Raw genomic sequence first — 19,014 nt, forward strand, 5'->3', positions numbered from 1 at the left:
ATAGGCTTCGCCTTCTTAAGGGCTACGCTATTACTCATAGAAACCCTACGCATATACTCATAGAATCTGGAGTTACAGTCGGTTACAATCAAAGACCGTTAGTCTATGGTTACAATACGGAACTATCGTTGTTCTTCTTCTTATGATTTTTATTGGCGGTTGACAATCAACTTAAGGTGCATTACCGCCACCCTCCAGACTGGATTGCGGAACAGCAGATTAGTAGGAAAAAGAAATAAATAAATACATAAATTGAAATAACGTCAAACAAACAAAACCGAACAAAACAAAATTATATACTAACTTAAACTAAATTCTCTCCAACAGCCCTGTGTCCTTCAAATATTCAATAATATGAGCACGCATTCCCAATGCTGCGTCACCAAGTAAATTTAGAATCAGAATCAACTTTATTTGCCAAGTATGAGGACACATACGAGGAATTTTGCTTTGGATCATCATCATTGCTCACAATGCCTTTACACATGCAAAACAAACAATATATACACACTATAAACAGAAACAATATAGACAGGTTGAGACAATATAGCAATGAAGAGTGCAAAGTATGCAGGAGTAAATTATAATTATGATAGTTATTATCTTAATTATGGAGCATAGTGCAAAAGTTGGTGGAATAAATATTGTTATGTTATTATATAAGCATTATATTACAATATGAACAGTATGAACAGCTCTGAAATAGAGAATGAGAATGATGAATAAATGATAAGTGGAAACAGTAAACAGACTGGTTAAAGACAGTGTTGCTGGGTTATTGCACAGGAATTGAACTTGGCACTGTGAGTAAGGAGTCAGCTGTTCATCAGAGTGATAGTTTGTGGAAAGAAACTCTTCCTGAGTCTGTTGGTTTTGGCGTACAGGGCTCTGTAGCGCCATCCAGAGGGGAGAAGCTGGAACAGGTTGTGTCCGGGTGAGATGGGTCTGCAGCATAGACAACATGCAGTGATGTTTCCTGCCCGTTTCCTGGTTGGATGTCAACTTTTTATTTTTTATTTTATTTTATTTTATTAACAAAGAATGGTTACATAGCCAGTATGTATACATTCAAAAGTCAAAACCAGAGGTGCATATACAGAAGAAAAAAAACAAAAAAAAGTCAATCATCACATGAAAGATTTATCAAACACAAATCCAGTCTTAATTGCCTTCGTGTTCTTAATGCCTCTCATAGTGTTGCTGTATTGGTGCACTTCTTGAAAGAAATGTTCAAAGCATGGTTTGGAGTCCGCCCTTCTCTTCTTGTGAATGCGGAATTTTCCAAAGAACAAGATGAACTGAATAGAATAAACAACATCTTTATCGATCTCGCTGTCTTCAAAGCAAATCAAAATATCTTTATCCTTAAATTAAATGGATTGCCCAGTGTTCCATCTGATAAGATGTTCAACATCAATCTATATTATTTTTAGGTATCTATATTTTAGTATACATACAGTGAAAGAACAAATGACAGATTGTTTCTTCTTCTAGTTCACAGAAAGTACAAGAATATTCAATATCAAGTTTGAATCTCTTTAGTGTCCATTTTGCTGGATACATTTTATGTAGAATTTTAAAAGAAACCTCTTTTACTTTGTTATTAAGACAAACTTTGTCTCCAATTAACAAGATTTTTTTCTCCATAGATTGAAGCCCAACAGAATCTTCCTGAGGGCAGAGTTACCTCTTGTATACAATTCCTGATGTGTTTATTTGAACATTTATTCATGGTAATGTCCACTCCCCCAAGGAATATACCACTACTAAGTGGATGGATCAATGTCATTGCTGAACCTCTAAGAAGTTGCAGTACACATCTCGGCACAGCATCAACAACTATTGCATATTTTCTTGGCGTGACTGGTTACTGGAATTTGGAGAGGAACTCATTATACTTTAGTAACTGCCCGTCAGCATTATGGAGTTGTTTTAGGTTGGATGTCAACTGCATTTCATTGGCTAAATGACAATAAAGTTGAATAAAAAAAGAAGAAAAACAGAATAATAATAAAAATACTTGTACTTTACGACTATGTTTTGTTTGCAAGTTTTACCTTTACCAAAAAACTGACTAAGTGCATCGAACAAATTAACGGCTGGATGTGCCAGAACTTTCTGAAATTAAATGAAGGAAAAACTGAGGTGGTTGTTTTTGGAGCAAGAGAGGAACGATTAAAAGTCTGCGCTCAGCTTCAAACAACAATGTTAAAAACAACAGACAAAGCCAGAAATCTTGGTGTAGTCATGGACTCAGACCTGAACTTTAACAGCCACATTAAGACAATTACAAAGTCAGCCTACTATCACCTTAAGAATATATCAAGGGTTAAAGGACTTATGTGTCAACAGGATTTGGAAAAACTTGTCCATGCCTTTATCTTCAGTAGACTTGACTACTGTAACGGGGTCTTTACAGGTCTCCCTAAAAAATCATCAGACAGCTGCAGCTGATTCAGAACGCTGCTGCTCGAGTCCTCACTAAGACCAAGAGACTGGATCACATCACTCCAGTTCTGAAGTCTTTACACTGGCTTCCTGTTCTCAAAGAATTGATTTCAAAGTACTCTTGCTAGTTTATAAATCACTTAACGGTTTAGGTCCAAAATATATTGCTGATCTGCTACTACACTATGAACCACCCAGACCTCTCAGGTCATCTGGGACAGGTCTGCTTTCTGTCCCCAGAGTCAGAACTAAACAGGGTGAAGCAGCTTTCAGTTTCTATGCTCCTCATATCTGGAATAAACTCCCAGAAACCTGTAGATCCGCTGCTACTCTCAGTTCTTTTAAATCAAGGCTGAAGACCTTTCTATTTGATGCTGCCTTTCTTTAAATGACTAATCATTTCTTTAAATTTCTTATGCTGCACTGTAAATTTTATTCTTGTGTTTTATGTTTCTCTTTGTTTTTAACTGTCTATTCATGTGTTTTACCGGTTTTTAATGCTTGTGATTTTTAACTGTTTTTACTTGTGTTTTATCTGTTTAACTGATTTTGTGTAAAGCACTTTGAATTGCCTTGTTGCTGAAATGTGCTATACAAATAAAGCTGCCTTGCCTTGCCTTGCCTTTGATACTTGAGAAGTGTTGCTTGGACCTTCCAACCTTCTGGAGGAGCGCCTTGGCGGCCACAACCGAGAGCTTTGTTTCATTGCTGTTCAGTTTGAGAAGGTTGGCTGACATCCAGGCTTTGTAGGATGATTATACCAACCAAAAATGAGACGGATCCTATAAACCCCCTTCGAGAAGTTCGAAACAATTTGCACAAAATAAGTCATTATAATGAGAACGCTTGTCGATATAATGACAAAATAAAGACTTAGTATATCAAAATAATGACCTACATCTCTAAATAATAGGACATCTCTAAATAATACATATATGTATATATATATATATATATATATATTATATATATATATATATATATATGATTATATGGATTCTATCTCATGCAGTTAAGCAAAAAAGGAAGGAACACTGGCTATTTTCCTTTTTGGGAATCTCTTGCTTTCTTATATGAAACTAGTAATTACAGTCCGAAGCCAAAGCAAGTAGAAGGGAGGATATATGTATATATATCTATATATATCTATATATATCTATATATATATATAGATATATATACTGTATACATAAACTGTCTCAATGTACAAAGTCATGGCTGTAGTGCTCCCATGGGACGCTGTACCACTTCATACCAGTAAGTGGAGGCAGAGCACCACCTCGTTGTTTGCCAGCCACCAAAAACATCACAATAAGAAGAAGAAAACACCGTTCAACATGGCGCGGGAAACACGGAAAGAAATTGAGATGGATACCCGCGGAGAAGTCGAGGAAGAGGCGGACAGTATCCTTCCGTCGACTTTAAAACTGTACGAGACACAGTTTTTCGGTTTCACTCCGCAGACATGTATGTTGCGGGTCTACAGCGCCTTTCAGGACTGCCTGTACGACATTTTACCCGTCGTGGAGGAGGTGTGTGTGAGGCAGCTGAGCAAAGGCGAGGCCGACGGGGCCGAGGAGCTGCTCCGGTCCCGAGCCAGGGAGTGTAGCCGAAAGCTGCAGCAGTGCCTCGAAGAGCGGTTCAAGCAGCAGTCCGAGCGAATGACATCGCTGCTGGTCAACCGCTGCTTCTCTGTGCCGCCTAATGTCCTCCTCCCCGAGGACCAATCACACAAGAAGTACCCCCAAGACGTACAGGTGGGGAAAGTAACTTTAGTTTTTTTTTTTTTTTTTTTAATGGTTCACTATTATGAGCTCGTTTGGGCTATTATTTCTGGTTTCGAAATGATGTGTTGTCACCCAAGCAGAAGACGAGCGATGGGTGGTCATAATAGGTAATGGATTTGAAAGGTATCATCCTTCAAATCATATTTAACTCCATAAATTGTGTCAAAGTGTAAAATTACAGGCATTGTTTTTGGCTCACTTCCTATATGTGGGTCGGTGTTGGTGATGCCTTTGGTGTGTGTCTGCTCTGCGCAAAGACAATAATATGATAAAAGCGTCAGGTGGATGTAAAGTGATGTACTGGATTCATAGACTGTGTGAAAGTTTGGATTGACCTGTTTGACTGCAGTCAAACACTGTGTCTAGAGCTAGGTCACAGATACATCGCACTGTATGTTTGTTGCTCGATCAGTGTTGCACAGTTCATTTTAGAGCTCGACAGAAAAAAGATTTTTAAGGCTGATACGAGATTTAAAAATACGATATTCCGATTTATTGGCTGTATTTAAAAAAAAAAAAAAAAAAAAATCCAGAAACGCGTGACAAAGCAGTATCAGATTTCCCTAACATTAGTTATTTGTAGTTATTTATGAGTTCTCACTACAATAATATAATTATTTGTTTTATTGGCACAACAGAACAGAGGAACATCAAAATGTATTCATGTTCTAATAAATGTATAAACTTACAAACTTGGTAGAAAAATTATGCAACGCCAACACTCATAACATGGTTCACCATCCGTTTCTTAATTTCATTTGTTCAGTATTAATTTATCAAAATTATTTATTTGTCATTATGAATGAATTTTTTTAATGCCGATACTGATAGATCAGTTCATTTCTAATTGTCATAATGTCTGAATATGTTGTTGAAAACTGGGAACTGATGTATGTGTATGTGGTTTGACTGTGGTCTTGTTCCATCCAGGAGGTGCTGAGGCTGGAGACGTCCATTGTTGACCTCCAGAGAGCCTACGAAGCAGAAGTCTGCGCCAGACAGGCCCTGCTAGCTGAGCTGGAGGAGCAGAGGGAGGTGCAGAAGCACCTGGATGAGATCCTGGAGTGGGTCCAAGAGCTCCAGGCTGCCTGGGTAAAGGAAGGTAACGGCAGCTTTCACGAAAGCTTCCGACTGGTGATGGAGTCCGTAAAAAAGCTGCAGGATGCTGTTGGCGAGATCTGCAACAAGGCACCACATTGAACTGAACTCAAATTAGTAAAATGATATTCCCGATGGAGATCATTTAGAAGAAGTTGAACAATTTCACCCACTAAATTAGCCCAGTGTTTATGTAGTTTGTAGATAATCAATCACCAATGAATTAAAGGTGCTTTAAGCGATGTTGGGTGATGTCACGTTTTGTTGAAAGTATTGTCAAACAAAACATGGACTAGTTTGCCCCTCCCTCCTCCTAATCCTGTTCCCCGCACTAACCCCCACCCCCAAATCCTTCTTGTGTGTTATTGGCTGGAACTTTTTGTAGACCCTGGGCTACAGAGATTGCGCTTTTTTTACAGCGTGTTCAAGTCACAGGCAGCTTGCAGATAGTGAGATGTTTGCTGTGACAACAAATGTAGCCTAAAAAACATGTGACATCGCTTAGAGCCCCAAATGTTGTAAAACAGCATAAATTGCTCTTCCTTTAGCACAGAGCGGCTGTTGAGACGAGTAAGTGGTTTTGTCAAGTTGGTCATTTTTGGTTGCTGTTTGTAATAAAGAAGACATTCACTCCCTGTTTAAAGAAGACAATGATGCCAACACATGCAAAAAAAACAGAACAGCAACAGTAGCTAACATTACTTTACCCTTCCACAATGTAATGCAAATAAAAAAGCAGATGGATCGATCTCTGTCAGTTTAACTGATGAATTTCTAATACACAGGTTGTTTTCTGTCATACCCTCATCTTCAATCTCTCAAAAACTCAACTCCAATTTCCCTACACCTCCTATTTTCTCAATTTTATTTGTAACTTGAGGGTGGTAGTATTTGCTTTGTTGTCATTTCACTGGATTCCATTGGATTCTTGGGGTGTTTCTTATATTGTGTCCACCCTCTTGAGAGTTACATTTTTAAGCGGCAGTGATGCCCAGCAGAGGGCGCTCTCGGCCTGTTGTCTAATTCAGCTACTGTGAGCTGGTTTTCTAGTTCAAGTGACTGAAACTTAGGGCCTGTTGTGACCTGGTTTTAACATATGTCCTGATCACAAGTGGACAAATGCGTCCTCAGTCACCAATTGTGATCGGATCTCACTTAATAAAAACGTACATTTCTGTTTGCATATAGGCTGGTTGTGTTTGTTTATAATGTCAGTTGTTACTTTCACATAAATAAAGTGAAAAATGAAAAGCGCTGCCCACAGTCTATCTGTGTGCCGACCATAGACTGTATGTAAGAGATGCCCAATGCCCATTCACTGGTGGGCGGCAGGACTTGTGCAGGAGAAAAAAGAGGTCTTTAAAAGTCTCAGTGCTTTTGTAGCTTCCAACAGAATCTCTGTTATTTGAGCTTTAGTTTCTATTATAACTGCTTTATTTTACGTTGCATTAGCTGCTGATGAAGACCTAACATTTCCTGATTTAGCTGCTTCATAATAAAATCATTCAAATACCAAAATATCGACTTTTATTGTAAAGAACTTATAATAAACGAAACCACTACTAATTTCACAGTCAACTCCAGACAGCACTAGATAGCGCTGGTAATTCCCGTTCTCATTTCTATTAGAATTTGGACATATGTGGCCCAAACCACCTCCAAATGTGTGTTTTTTTTTTTTGTTTAAAAAAAAAAGAAATCTGATCTCAATGCGTCCTGAGAGTGTTTTCACCTGTACTTAGATTCAGGGGCGTTGGACTGGAGGGAAAAATGGGACTGAGTACCCAGGACCCTCATGTGAGGAGCACCCAAAAAGATGCTGGAATGAATAGCTGTGGATGTGGGGAGAGGCCCGTAGAAAAAGACTGTCTAAAAGGCCCAGAATTTTGTGCTACGTCCCTGCTTAGAGCAGTCTACTTGTGATCCGATCATTCAGGATGTCGATGCCAGTTGAGAACGGGGTCTTAATGAGCTGAAATAGGCACTCAGTTAATAAACTCAAGCCGTAACAGTATATGGCTGAAACATGCACTCATTTGGGATTTTATCCAAGTATCCTTGTGTTGGAGATAGTGGACAAGTGGAGAAGTTAGTATCCATTAGGATACCTTGTTCAAAATCCCTTTGGGCTTTGATGTGAAATTTGGAGTAATGCTATAACTATTGGTTTATGCTGCATGATTGGGCATAGAAATAGACAGCAAACAAAACTTTAGATAATTTTTTGATATGCATCAGCCAAGAATATTGTTGGAAAGTGGTTTGCGACGGTTTGGTTTGAGATGATGAAAAAATGTACAAGAAAATTTTCACGTGTAAATCTGTAAATGGTGAAATGGCTTTTATTCCATTGAATAAAATTTTTTTTCACAGGTGACTTGTTTTATCTAATTTTATACTTTAACTAAAATTGTTTTTATTGATTACTACTATTATTTTTTGTTAAGCATACTGAGTTCAATATGTATGAGCGTACCATGTAAAGACTGACCTTTTGTGCTTTTGTAACAGTGGGGGACAGCTGAGCAAAGACAGCAGTTTCTGAAATTTCACAGCTGGATTAGACGATTCGGGGCGCTAGTGTAATAATCTCTTGGTTTTGTGCAGTATGATTCACCACAGCAGTTTCAAAAGAAACATCTCCAGAGTGAATACCGGTAGTTCTTTGTGAGAAATACTGAATTATTGATAAAAAAAAGTTTGACTGGTGACTTATTGGTTCGCTAATATAGCTGTCAACAGGATTTTTGTACCACAAGCCATAAAAGCCTTAAATCAGTCAATAAGCTATAGATTTCCAACTGGCATGGTCACACCCAAGGGTGTGTAGTGTATTGTAATGTGTGATGCATATTCTTCATGTTATATCTGTCGGTGTCTGATGTATGGACTATTTGTTTGTATCATATGTCTGATGTCTTGTCAAATGTGCCTGGCGACTGTGCCGCAAATCCAACTGCCCCACGATGGACAATAACGTTATCTACTACTACTACTACTACTACTACTACTACTACTACTTAAACCAGAGAACATTTGTTTTGGTGGTGTGGAGTTTAAAGATGATGTTATAGCTTCAGACTTACATGGGCAAATGAAAAGAGATCTTTAATGTTTTTAAGTATAATATAATACTATATAATTTTAAATACTTAAAAAGAACTGCAATCATGATATCCACCTGTGATAATTTTAATTCCATAACTTGAAGCCTTTTAAGTGTAATACTAAGTCTAGTTAGAGACAGAACCTGTAATTGTCATTGCTGATGTCAGATTTACAGCCCAATTGCAACTAAAAGGACATCAACAGCAACAGGTCCAGTGTAAACACTAAACATTTGTTTTAACATTGTGTGTATGTGTGTGTGTGTGTGTGTGTGTGTGTGTCCCACCTGCCTGTTGTGATAATCAATCCAGATGGGGAGGTGTGAGAACAAGTCATTATTTCTGTTTGTTAGTGGCAGAATACGCTTGTGTTTATGTATTTCAATAAAAATGACAAAAGACATCTGTGCAGACTAAGGAATCAAGGTTCACTTGTAAAAACATTTGCTTCATTTTCTCTATTCTGTTTGAAATGAGCCAAATGGACAAACCATACCATATCAGAGCAGAGGCAGAGCTATCACATTTCTTATTTTTCCTTTGGCTTGGTAATATTTAAAAAACAAAGCAGAACTGGTCAGTGGTTTCTATAATGGAGTTGTTTTATATGGACAGGTTCACATGATCTGCGTACATCATGCTTTATGTCTGAATGGATCTATGAAGTCATCTTTTTATACTGACAGAATGAGGAGCTCTCCACCGACACACTTTTAGTCGCTTGGCAGATGTGAGGTTAACTAGCCAGAGATGTCTTCGCTTAACACAGAGTTCCAAGTTAGAGCTGTCATTAAGTAACAGGACTTCTGTCAAGTAAGGAATTGCTTTGGACGGTGTTTGATAGTATTTCTGAAACCCTCTCCAGAACTCCACAACCATTCCCCACACCATAAGAAAAAAACAACACATTTTGAGTGCATAGGGTGCAGTTTGGCAGATGTGTAGGTATCATAAATATAAAAAGTGTTTGGGCAACATACTTTATGTTGACATACAGTATTTACTTTCTCCTCTTGACACACATTTAATTGATTACTGACAACTTTACAACTACCATTGACAAGTATCCAGATGGATCAGTGTTGTGATGTTTGGATGGTTGTTTGGTTATGATTTAACCTAAGTGAGACCCTGAGACACCTTGTAGATTGCTTTTTTAATTGATGTTATGAGGACAAAAAGGAAGAGATTACACCATAATTTCTGTTCTCGGACAAACAGTATTGGAGAGTAGCAACAGGAGATTGTAACCTCTGTTCTGGGATTTTGTTTTTAGGAGTTACACCTTTGCCTTTATCTTGGATATTTGTCACTTTGATTTTAAAACCTCTTTGCATCTTGTCATTTTCTGATCAGAACAGCGTGTGGGGGAACACAGCGGCCCTCTGTTTTTTTCTCAGTTTGTTTACAAAGGTACAATAAATCTTAAACGCTGCCTTCCTTGTGTGTGTAATAACTTCTAAATCCTTTAGAAGATGTCGCCAAGCACTATGAGGAAACAGCTGTCTGCTGGCTGCACACACTCTGTGCTTATGTCTGGATCCTGCTTGCAGATGGAGAAAATAAAGTAATCTGACGGGAAAAGAAGCATCTAATCAGCAAGACAGAGAGCCAAAAAAGCGTCAGTGAGTGTGTTGAAAAAGTGAAAGTGTTTATGTTAGAGGGGAGGGAAGACACAATAGAGACACGAGGTTAAGGAGGAAAGTGTCTTCATTTTACAACAGAGTCTCAAACTTTCACACTGCTGTCCTAAACAGCTTTGGCACTGAGACTTAATGTAGTCGCTGTTCACATGTGAAAACCACATGCGTCCGCACTTGTATTTTCAGTTTGCTTTTATAAAGATGTCCGTTTGTGTTGTCAGACAGTGAGCATAAAGAGTGATAACAATAAAGATCTGATTGCAGCTCTTAGTCATCCTGACAAATAAACATGAATACAGGTTAAAAACAATACTTGTGCTGTGTGATCAGCTATAATAACATTTAAAATGACCAATTACCAGCCGGGAGGCCTCAGTATGCATCAAACAAAACTTGTCTGACAACAAAATCTTGAAACAAGGTCCACCTATGCACTATTTCCAGAGATTTTAAGTGCATCTCACTGTGTTTCTCAGCCAATTGAGTTTGCTCAGTGGTCCCCATGTGATCGACCTTTGGTCATCTAGATCTTAAACAAGTTTGTTTGACAAATACTGAGGACTTCATTATTCTTTCCCAATAGCTCTTTTTTTCTCCATCACACTAAAACAAAAAAGGTTTTGTTTACATTTAGTGTTTCTCACCAAAACACATGGTGTGTATCTTTGAGGTCTAACAAATGTGTTGAATGCTTTTCCTTCCTCAAAAAACATTGGGCCAAAAAATACTTTTCCCTATAGACCTACATTGTGAAAGAGCCAATGGTAAATTAGCGGATAATTTCTCGTGAGGTATATCAACTTCCCAGTTAAATAGCCCTTATTTAAATCATTGTGTCCTAAAAGTTGTAAAATCCAGTTAGTTTTCTTCCTCAGTTCATATGAATGAGTCAGAGTAGTTGGGAGGCTGGGTTACAAAGAAATGCTAGTGTGCTTGCTTTATGGGCCCCACAAATGCAAAAGGTCTGAGTAATTTTAGACCCAGAAGTCAAACTGTTTTGCTTAATGTGCCACTGAGCAACTTTAATACGAATGAACAAGGCCCCACCTCCAACGCTGTATCCCATTGTGTTTATACATCCATGAACTAGCTAGTGGTCTTCACTTTTACTACATTTGAGGGCACATAACTTCTCTTCTGGTTGAGTTACCTCCACTACCTAGCCTGGAAATCCAGACCTAAGTCCGAAAGATTAAAGGTCTGGCATCGAGTGAAAGTCGCCCGTCTCGAGGGGCGGCACCAGGCGTGCATTTGAAAATCTCACTGTAAGCAATTGGACAAGACTGCAACTAATCACAACAACACATGGGGTGACGAATACAGAGCCCCATACGCTTAGCTTCCATCGGAGCTAACTGGTAGATTAAACTGTCGTCATCTGTTTAGCTTGTCTCTGGCTCGCCTATATCAAATGCACCAATGTGATTGGTGCAGCTCGACTACAAGGGTATAGTTATTGAGCAGTATTACTCAAAGCCACAGTAACTCGCTGAGCAAATTCAAATTGTGTTCTCGCAAAAACTCTGGATTTCCAGGGCAGCCACCACCTGCCTATCTCTGGAATAGCCTCAAATGCACAATGCAAAAAAACTCACATAAAACATTGCTCCGCAGCGCGTTGAGTAGTCAAAAACACCACATGCTACCTTTACAGCTCAGTATTGTATAGTCAGTATTGTCTACTGAAGAAAGAATAAAAGGGAAGTTTTTTTTTCAGATTTAACCAGCAAGTGTCAACATGGTGTGAGCTGCTGTGTGTGTTTGTGTATGTGTTGACATTTCAGTGACGTAAAGTGGTTCACCTTTGTGTATCACTGTGTTAAAGTGTTTACATGTGTGAGGATAAATAGATCTGTAGCCTATGTACAGTACGTCAGTAAATGAGTGTAGATTGTGTTTTGTGCGAGCTAATGTATGTACCTGCTGGAATCTGTTACTGTACCAATCTATAAGGTGTGTGTGAGCGTGTGAATCTATGTGTATGTGTGTGTGTGAGTGTGAGTGAAGACAGCATATGGACAGTGCCCTCCCTTCCTGTTGGGAGGGGAACAACGTAACTCTCTGTGAACCACAGCTTGACCTCTGACCTCCTAGGATCACACACACACAAAAAGAGCAACACACACACACATAAACCCAGATACCTACATATACGTAGCTACATCCACACTCAGCCAGCCAGCTGTCCTCCCTGACTGACTGTCAAAGAGGAGTGAGGAGGTGAGAGTGACAATCAGGCGGGCAGACAGGATTGTTTTCTCAGGCTTTGAAATTAAGTCTGGAATTCACTCTGACTTTTTTAAACCCACGTGTCACCCAGCAGGGAAACCAACACACAGCAGCAGACCATTTTTTTCATTTCAAACATTTCCTCCAACTGTAGATTTGACATCATGAATTAGGACGAAAGAAAATCTCCTCTCCTTAAACAGCTGTGAACAATCCCATGTGCTGGCTGCTATTTAGCGAAGCAAACAATAGCTAACAGACCCCAAGCTTCTTCATTTTCTATCACTGAAATCTTAAAGTAGTCAACCGTTAAGTATGAAGTATTAAGTTTCCATCTGAATGCAATGAAAAAACCTTTCTTCCAATCAGCCACACTTGAGTGGATCTGCTCCTGAGGGCGGGACAATGTCATGTAATCAAAATAACATCTTGTAACTCTAGGTAAATAATAACATGTCAGTTTTGTTTAATAACCCCAAATGTGGTCTATGTTACTGTTTTTTTGTGGGATTTTTGTCTGGTGCAGCAGAGTTTGGCAGTGATCTGCATCTACATTGCGAGGAATGAGACACGAAGAAGCAGAAATTAAGATGTCAAAGTGAACCAAAATTACATTTTTGCACATCTTTGTTAATAGCTCAACTTTCCAACCTCAGCTTATTGTCAAAAACATACACAAATGAACTTATCAATTGCCTTGTTTTGCCGATTTATTGAATTTCTGGTGTTTTTGATCAGTTTCTTTATGTGCACATTCAAAGTGCATGTCAAAAGGTGTATGACAACTTGTTTGTGTTTTATTATGTTTGTGTATATTTGCCATTGTGAATATTGTTGATTGATGTAACTACCCAGTGTGTTTATAAAGAAAAAGCCACTATATGTCCTCTGTGTTGGAGGATGTTCCCCTACCAGACCTGCCAGTCAGCACTGGTTGAATTTTATGTATTTTGTGTAGATCAAAAATAGTAAAGCAAGATTTTTGCATATGTGAAAAAGTTGCAGATGTTACTTTAGCCTCCATCACAACTTTATCCTAATGCAATGACCGCAATACTTTATTAACATTCCTGTCACTGTTAGTATACACTTTTACTGTGCATGAGCATGAGGCCGTATCAACCAAGCTTTCTGCGGTTTTGGTAGCACTATTGGCTGTTTATAGAACAAACTTAAAAAAAAACTGAATGTGCCAACGAGTCCTTATTCTCAAACACCGGTCAAACACCGGTCACACACCTGTGATCTCATGAGCATCCTTTTTGATTGCCACAATGTAGCCACAGACCACCATTTAAAGAGAAAGAACCATTTCTTTTGGTAGTTGAAAACACCATCTTAACATTTTCAGATTTAGCCACATTAGTCTGGAAATGACCTGTCTTGGATTGGCTGAGTGCAACCTGCCTCAAAGTGCCATGTTCACATGACATGCTGGACAGTGACTGCTGTCAGACACTGTGGCTTTTCTAAGTGGTTAAATGATGGCTTGCTCAACAGCATCTGAATGATAGATGTTGAGAGAGGACTGTTGAGGAATTTGAACCTGAAACCTTGTGGTTGCAATCACGCTAACTACTACTCCACATATCCACAGCATACCGTTTCTCCCACTCTTTATTTTATTGCACAATACTCTGCAGCTGAATACATTAAGGTTATAATTTGCATGCTGCATGTCTATGAAAAGTTATTGAACTTAAATTTGAAAGCCTAGTGGAAGTTTTAAATTCAAAGTTTAGAATGAAGGCAAACCTATATGAGACAGAAAAAACATGTTTAGCTATCACAAAGGATGCAAGGTTCAAAAAAATTGTCAGTCCAACAAATCACTTTATAAACAATACCATCTAGAGAATATTTATACGATTTTGTCCTGTACCACATCCAACCCTCACTGACCCTCAGATGTCCTGAATACAGCACCCCTCCTTCCTCCTGGTTCAACTGTTTGATCTTCGAAATGTCTTTTCAGTGAATAACCGCTAAAAGTAGAAAAAGAGAGGCAGGACTAATAGAGCATGGAAGGACACAAAAAGAAAAGAAGAGGGATGACGAGGTGAGAGGAGAAGGAAAAAGAGAGCAGCAGAGCAGCAGCTGGCAGGTGTCAGGAGTCACAAAGGACCATCTGTCCATCGAGTGCCATCTCCACACACACGCACACACACCATAACATAAACTTTCATGCTCAGAACAACATGCCTCCACAGACCTGTTCATTTCCCCTCATCTGTCCTTTTGCTTAGTCCTTTTTCTATTTTAGGTAAAAAAAATCCTAATGAGCGATTGGCTGACTGAGTTAGTGTTAGCTGTTTACAGTAGAATACAAGCTCTGATTTCAGTCTTGTACAATCTTTGGCTTTAACTTCCCAGGTCTCCACCTTGTCAGAGTCAGACTTTGATGCTTACAAAACCTAGGCAATGTGGCAGAGATGGACAGTGTGTGCATGTTTGTGTGTGTATGTGTTCCTCAGGTGCTTACCAAGACAGGCATGCATACAGAAACACACAGTGTTGACCGCTGACCTTTTATCTCAAACAATCTCTCTCTAGGGAGTTTTTAAGAATGCGAGGAGCGCTGCGATGACAGGTTCATGGTCCCATGGCATGAAGCACGATTTTGGCCAAAACGATAACCTCGATTATTTTGATCAATATTGAGATCTCGATTAATTATCACGATTATTTGTTGATTTTAACCAAAACAAATTTTATAGTCACATAAGCTATTTATAACTGCTTTTACATCTATATTATGCTACATTTTTCTGTCTTAAGTTGTATGTTGTGTATACTGTGCATACAGCTGCAACACATGTAAATGAAAATTTGCCATCTAATATAAATTAGCTATCTGAAATAAAAACAAATTCAGTGTATCTCTGAGAAAGCTCCTTCACTTGTTTTCAACAATAACTGATTAAAAGAGCTAGGGAGAGAGAGGGGGAGTGCGATGGACATGTATGCTACTCACAGAGGGACGGCTAACTCATTATGAATGAGTCCAGCACGGGTCAAATGGCGGGTCAGCGGAGTTACACACGTTGTGTGTATGAAATGTCTGTATCGTCATTGCGCTGCATTTTATGAATTCTGGCCATGGGTCACATCTCTTGCAGGTCCAAAAGGCTCCGTCTCACACGCTATTACTCTACGACCTGAAGTTAGTTGCATTCAACAACTTCCCCTGTGTTTTAGCAGAGTTACTAGCGGAAACACTTGTATAAATACAGGTTTGCCTCTCATGCTTAACATTATACAGCTGTGTTAATAACCATTAAAACTGTGGACAAATGTGGACCGGCGGCCGCTGTGTCTCTCCATGTTGCTGGGGAGTCGTGTGTGAGTTACTGGGAGTGGAGCTGCGTGGTGAGTAAGAGGAGAGTAGAGAAATCCAACACAGCCACGGCTTTACAGAAGAAATGGGCCATGTAACGCAAAATGAAACCATATCGATATAAACAACATTGCTTTGTTTGTGGAGGCAGCGGATGCGAGGACATCAGCACCGGTGCAACCTAGAGGAAAAATATTACTTGCGCCCAAGAGCCCTGTGAGCTAACAGAAGCCTACTAGCACCGACTAGCACTGGTCATTGCTGTTGTCTGAAAAACAACACAGACGGGACGCAATGTTACGTTTACTAGTAAACAGGGAAACCTTGAGACCAACGTATAACCAACTGATATCTGTTAAATTTTCCTCACGTTACTCTGTCCTCTGTGACTGTCTACATCTAGAAACTAAGCTGTGTGGTGCAGGGAACAACTGACTGGCACATGATCAGACAGGGGTTTACGGAAAGGTAGATGGGCTTTGCAAAAAACAAAAACAAAAATGGAACGTTCTGTGAAATGACGCATTTAAAGATATCGCTCGATCACGCAAATTTGATTGTGGGATCGTAAGTAAAATTCGATTTATTGTGCAGCCCTACTTGATGAGGTTTTTTAGCATTAATATGCATTCCCATGGCCCACCTATGGTCCCCCAGTGGCTAGAAATGATGATAGGTGTATCCCAAGCCCTGGGTATCCTGTTCTGCCTTTGAGAAAATGAAAGCTCAGATGAGCCGATCTGGAATCTTGCCCCTTGTGAGGTCATAAGGGGCAAGGTTACCTCCTCTTTCTCTGCTTTGCCCGCCCAGAGAATTTGTCCCACACATGAAAAATAGACATCATGGCTTTCAAACGAGAAAAGTGGCAGTTGGTCAACCCCCCACCCTCCACCTTACCTCTCCTCCTCAAAAGCTATAGAATCAGAAATGGCACATACTAAGGAAAGCTCATTGTGGGACTAGCTCTGGTGGCTGTAATTCTGCACCAAGGCGGAATTTTGGGAAAGAGACTTCAGATACAGTATTAGGGGACCACTAGGTCTATATAAAAGCATCCAAAGAGCACCATGTCATGGGACCTTTAAAACCTTCATACGTGCAGCAACTTTTCATTGGCATTGTAGTTCACAGTAGTCTAACTCATTACACTATACTGCCAGAAGTATTTAGACAACCTGAACAGACTGTACAATGTATCATTCACAAACTATGAGTATTAATCTGATGCTTTTGCTCTTCTGATGTTAGGCTTTCCAGAAAATTTTGAAAACCTGGCAACAGAGACTTGCTCCCATTCGGACACACGGTCCTTGGCTCACAGTCTGTGTTCTAGTTCATCCCAGAGGTGTTTGATGCCAGGGCTCTGTGCACGCCAGTCAAGTTCTTCTCAATTAAAATAAGAGGCCCATTTAATTATGGACCTTACTTTTTGTTGTACAGTATTTTTGAAATCTATAATGTCATTGAGTGATTTTTTGGGTGGGGGGTTGTCCTTATAAATTGAGTCTAATGAGGGTCTGTAAAGACAGAGGGCTTCACATGTTGCACAGATTTTGTAGTATTGGGCTAAATATACAGTATAAAATTGAATTGACAACAAAGGGCGTTCCTAAAACTGTTGCCACAAAATTGGAAGCACAATAATATAGACCTAACGGAGCAGAATGTGGACACAGTTGTCTACATACTTTTGACAGAATAATTGTCCTACTCCAACAGCACAATCATTAGGCTCCCCTCTTATTTTGCTTTGTAAGTTTTGATATTTATGATTATTTTCTTTTCTTTAGAAGGTAAATTCACCTCAGTTAAGATTTTCCGATTCATTACAACATGTAACAGAAAACCTTCTCAACTAGTTTAAAGAGCATGAGCAATGCTTGAACAAGCAATGCTTCTGCGTGTTTTTTTAGGGCAGTTCAGACGTCATCTGGCTTTTCCTCACATCTATTAACACCCTATGTTGCTCCCTTTCTCTTCTTCCTTTTACAACTCTCCATTTCACCCCCACCCTTTACTACCCTCCTCTCTCCTTCCTTCATCCAGCAGACAGAGGGCGGATGCTGGCAAACACTTCCTCTCTCCACAAAGTTACTTCCTGTCTCTGGGAATCCGTTTCCTGTTTGCAGCTATTACAACAGCACTAAGAGCATTCCACAGGAGTCTCTCCATCACACAAACACACATACATACACACACACACACACACCACACACACACACCACACACACACACACACACACACACAGTCTTGTTTCTATCAGTGGCAGTATTATCTGGCGTAACAGGGGGGAAGTGTTTATATTTGTCTTGGAGCTCAACACAGTGCTGGAAGTGACACACACACACACACACACACACACAAACAATAACATACATATAAATGGCAACACATACTATATAAAAACACTCAAAGTGTGCAGTAAATGCATGTGCAGATAAATCACAGTCATGAATTAACACAGTCTTCCTCACGCTGTTCTTCTCTTTATCTCTTCATCTCATTACCTTATCTCGCTGCTATTTTTTGTCAGGTCCTCGCCACAAGGTATTCCCCTTTCCTGTCCTACCTCTTTCCTTCAGCCACACCATCCATTAACATGTACGCACACACGCACACACACACACACACACACACACACACGAGTGATCGATTTATATTTTGTTGTCTCACATCTGACTCACATTGATAAAGAAACATTTCCACAGCTGCTTTTTAATTTAATTATAAAAATATTAGGCTTGATCTACAGCTCAGCTAAACATATGGACAGACAGGAAACTGTCTGACTCACAGTCATCTTAAGCATAGTGTTCAGCAACAGTAATGTCTCAGCTCAGGCTACATAGGGAGGATAAGGCAAAAATGGAGAGGAAAGTATGTGTTTTCTTCCTTGTTGTTCTAGTGTGGACATGACCTTTGGTTAGCTCACATAGTATCCTGTTGTTTAATTTAATTTATCTTTGTATACTTAGTTGTACATGTAGAGAGACAAGGAGATGTTCAATAAAAAAACAAAATTGCAACTCCTGGCATCTGTTGTCTTTTCCCTCCAGACATGTTTTAACATATACTATAAAATACAAGACACAAGTTCACTTAAAAGTCTATTCTCAGTGTATGTGCACTGGAGGTTTCCGGTTTCCTTGTCATACTTGTGTAAATTGAATACTAGACTGGGATTGGCGTCTAAACTAGTTGTGATGACACAACACCATGTCCATACCTACATGTGTTTTAAAGTCAGATTTAAGGTGAGCTCGGAGAAACTTTTAACCATCAGCGGATGACTTTGACAACAGCCTTGTCAAATTCTGTACATAACATCATTCTGCATAGTGACATTTTAAACATTCAACTAAAC

General features: G+C 39.3%; 1 protein-coding gene across 2 annotated transcripts; it reads left to right on the forward strand.

Moving 5' to 3' along the window:
• Window positions 1-3,689: 3,689 nt before the first annotated feature.
• mis12 (MIS12 kinetochore complex component) lies at window positions 3,690-6,851 on the forward strand. Of its 2 annotated transcripts, XR_004332394.1 has the most exons (3): window positions 3,690-4,205; window positions 5,166-5,562; window positions 5,841-6,851. XR_004332394.1 is itself a non-coding variant. In XM_032518187.1 (2 exons), exons 1-2 carry the CDS (start codon window positions 3,786-3,788, stop codon window positions 5,433-5,435), a joined length of 690 nt encoding a protein of 229 aa, XP_032374078.1. In that variant the 5' UTR covers window positions 3,690-3,785; the 3' UTR covers window positions 5,436-6,851. The 2 variants fall into 2 exon arrangements, 1 of the variants encoding a protein (XP_032374078.1); XM_032518187.1 differs by having other exon boundaries at window positions 5,166-6,851.
• The last annotated feature ends 12,163 nt before the right edge of the window (window positions 6,852-19,014 follow it).

This window comes from Etheostoma spectabile, chromosome 1 (genome assembly GCF_008692095.1).
Source record: "Etheostoma spectabile isolate EspeVRDwgs_2016 chromosome 1, UIUC_Espe_1.0, whole genome shotgun sequence".
NCBI classification, from domain to species: Eukaryota; Metazoa; Chordata; class Actinopteri; order Perciformes; family Percidae; genus Etheostoma; species Etheostoma spectabile.

What these genes read in the sequence shown, in the direction of transcription:
- mis12 (XM_032518187.1), top strand. Translation starts at nt 3,786, where the DNA reads ATGGCGCGGGAAACACGGAAAGAAATTGAGATGGATACCCGCGGAGAA. An exon ending in AGTACCCCCAAGACGTACAG is followed by an intron (nt 4,206 to 5,165) that starts GTGGGGAAAGTA and finishes TGTTCCATCCAG; the next exon opens with GAGGTGCTGAGGCTGGAGAC.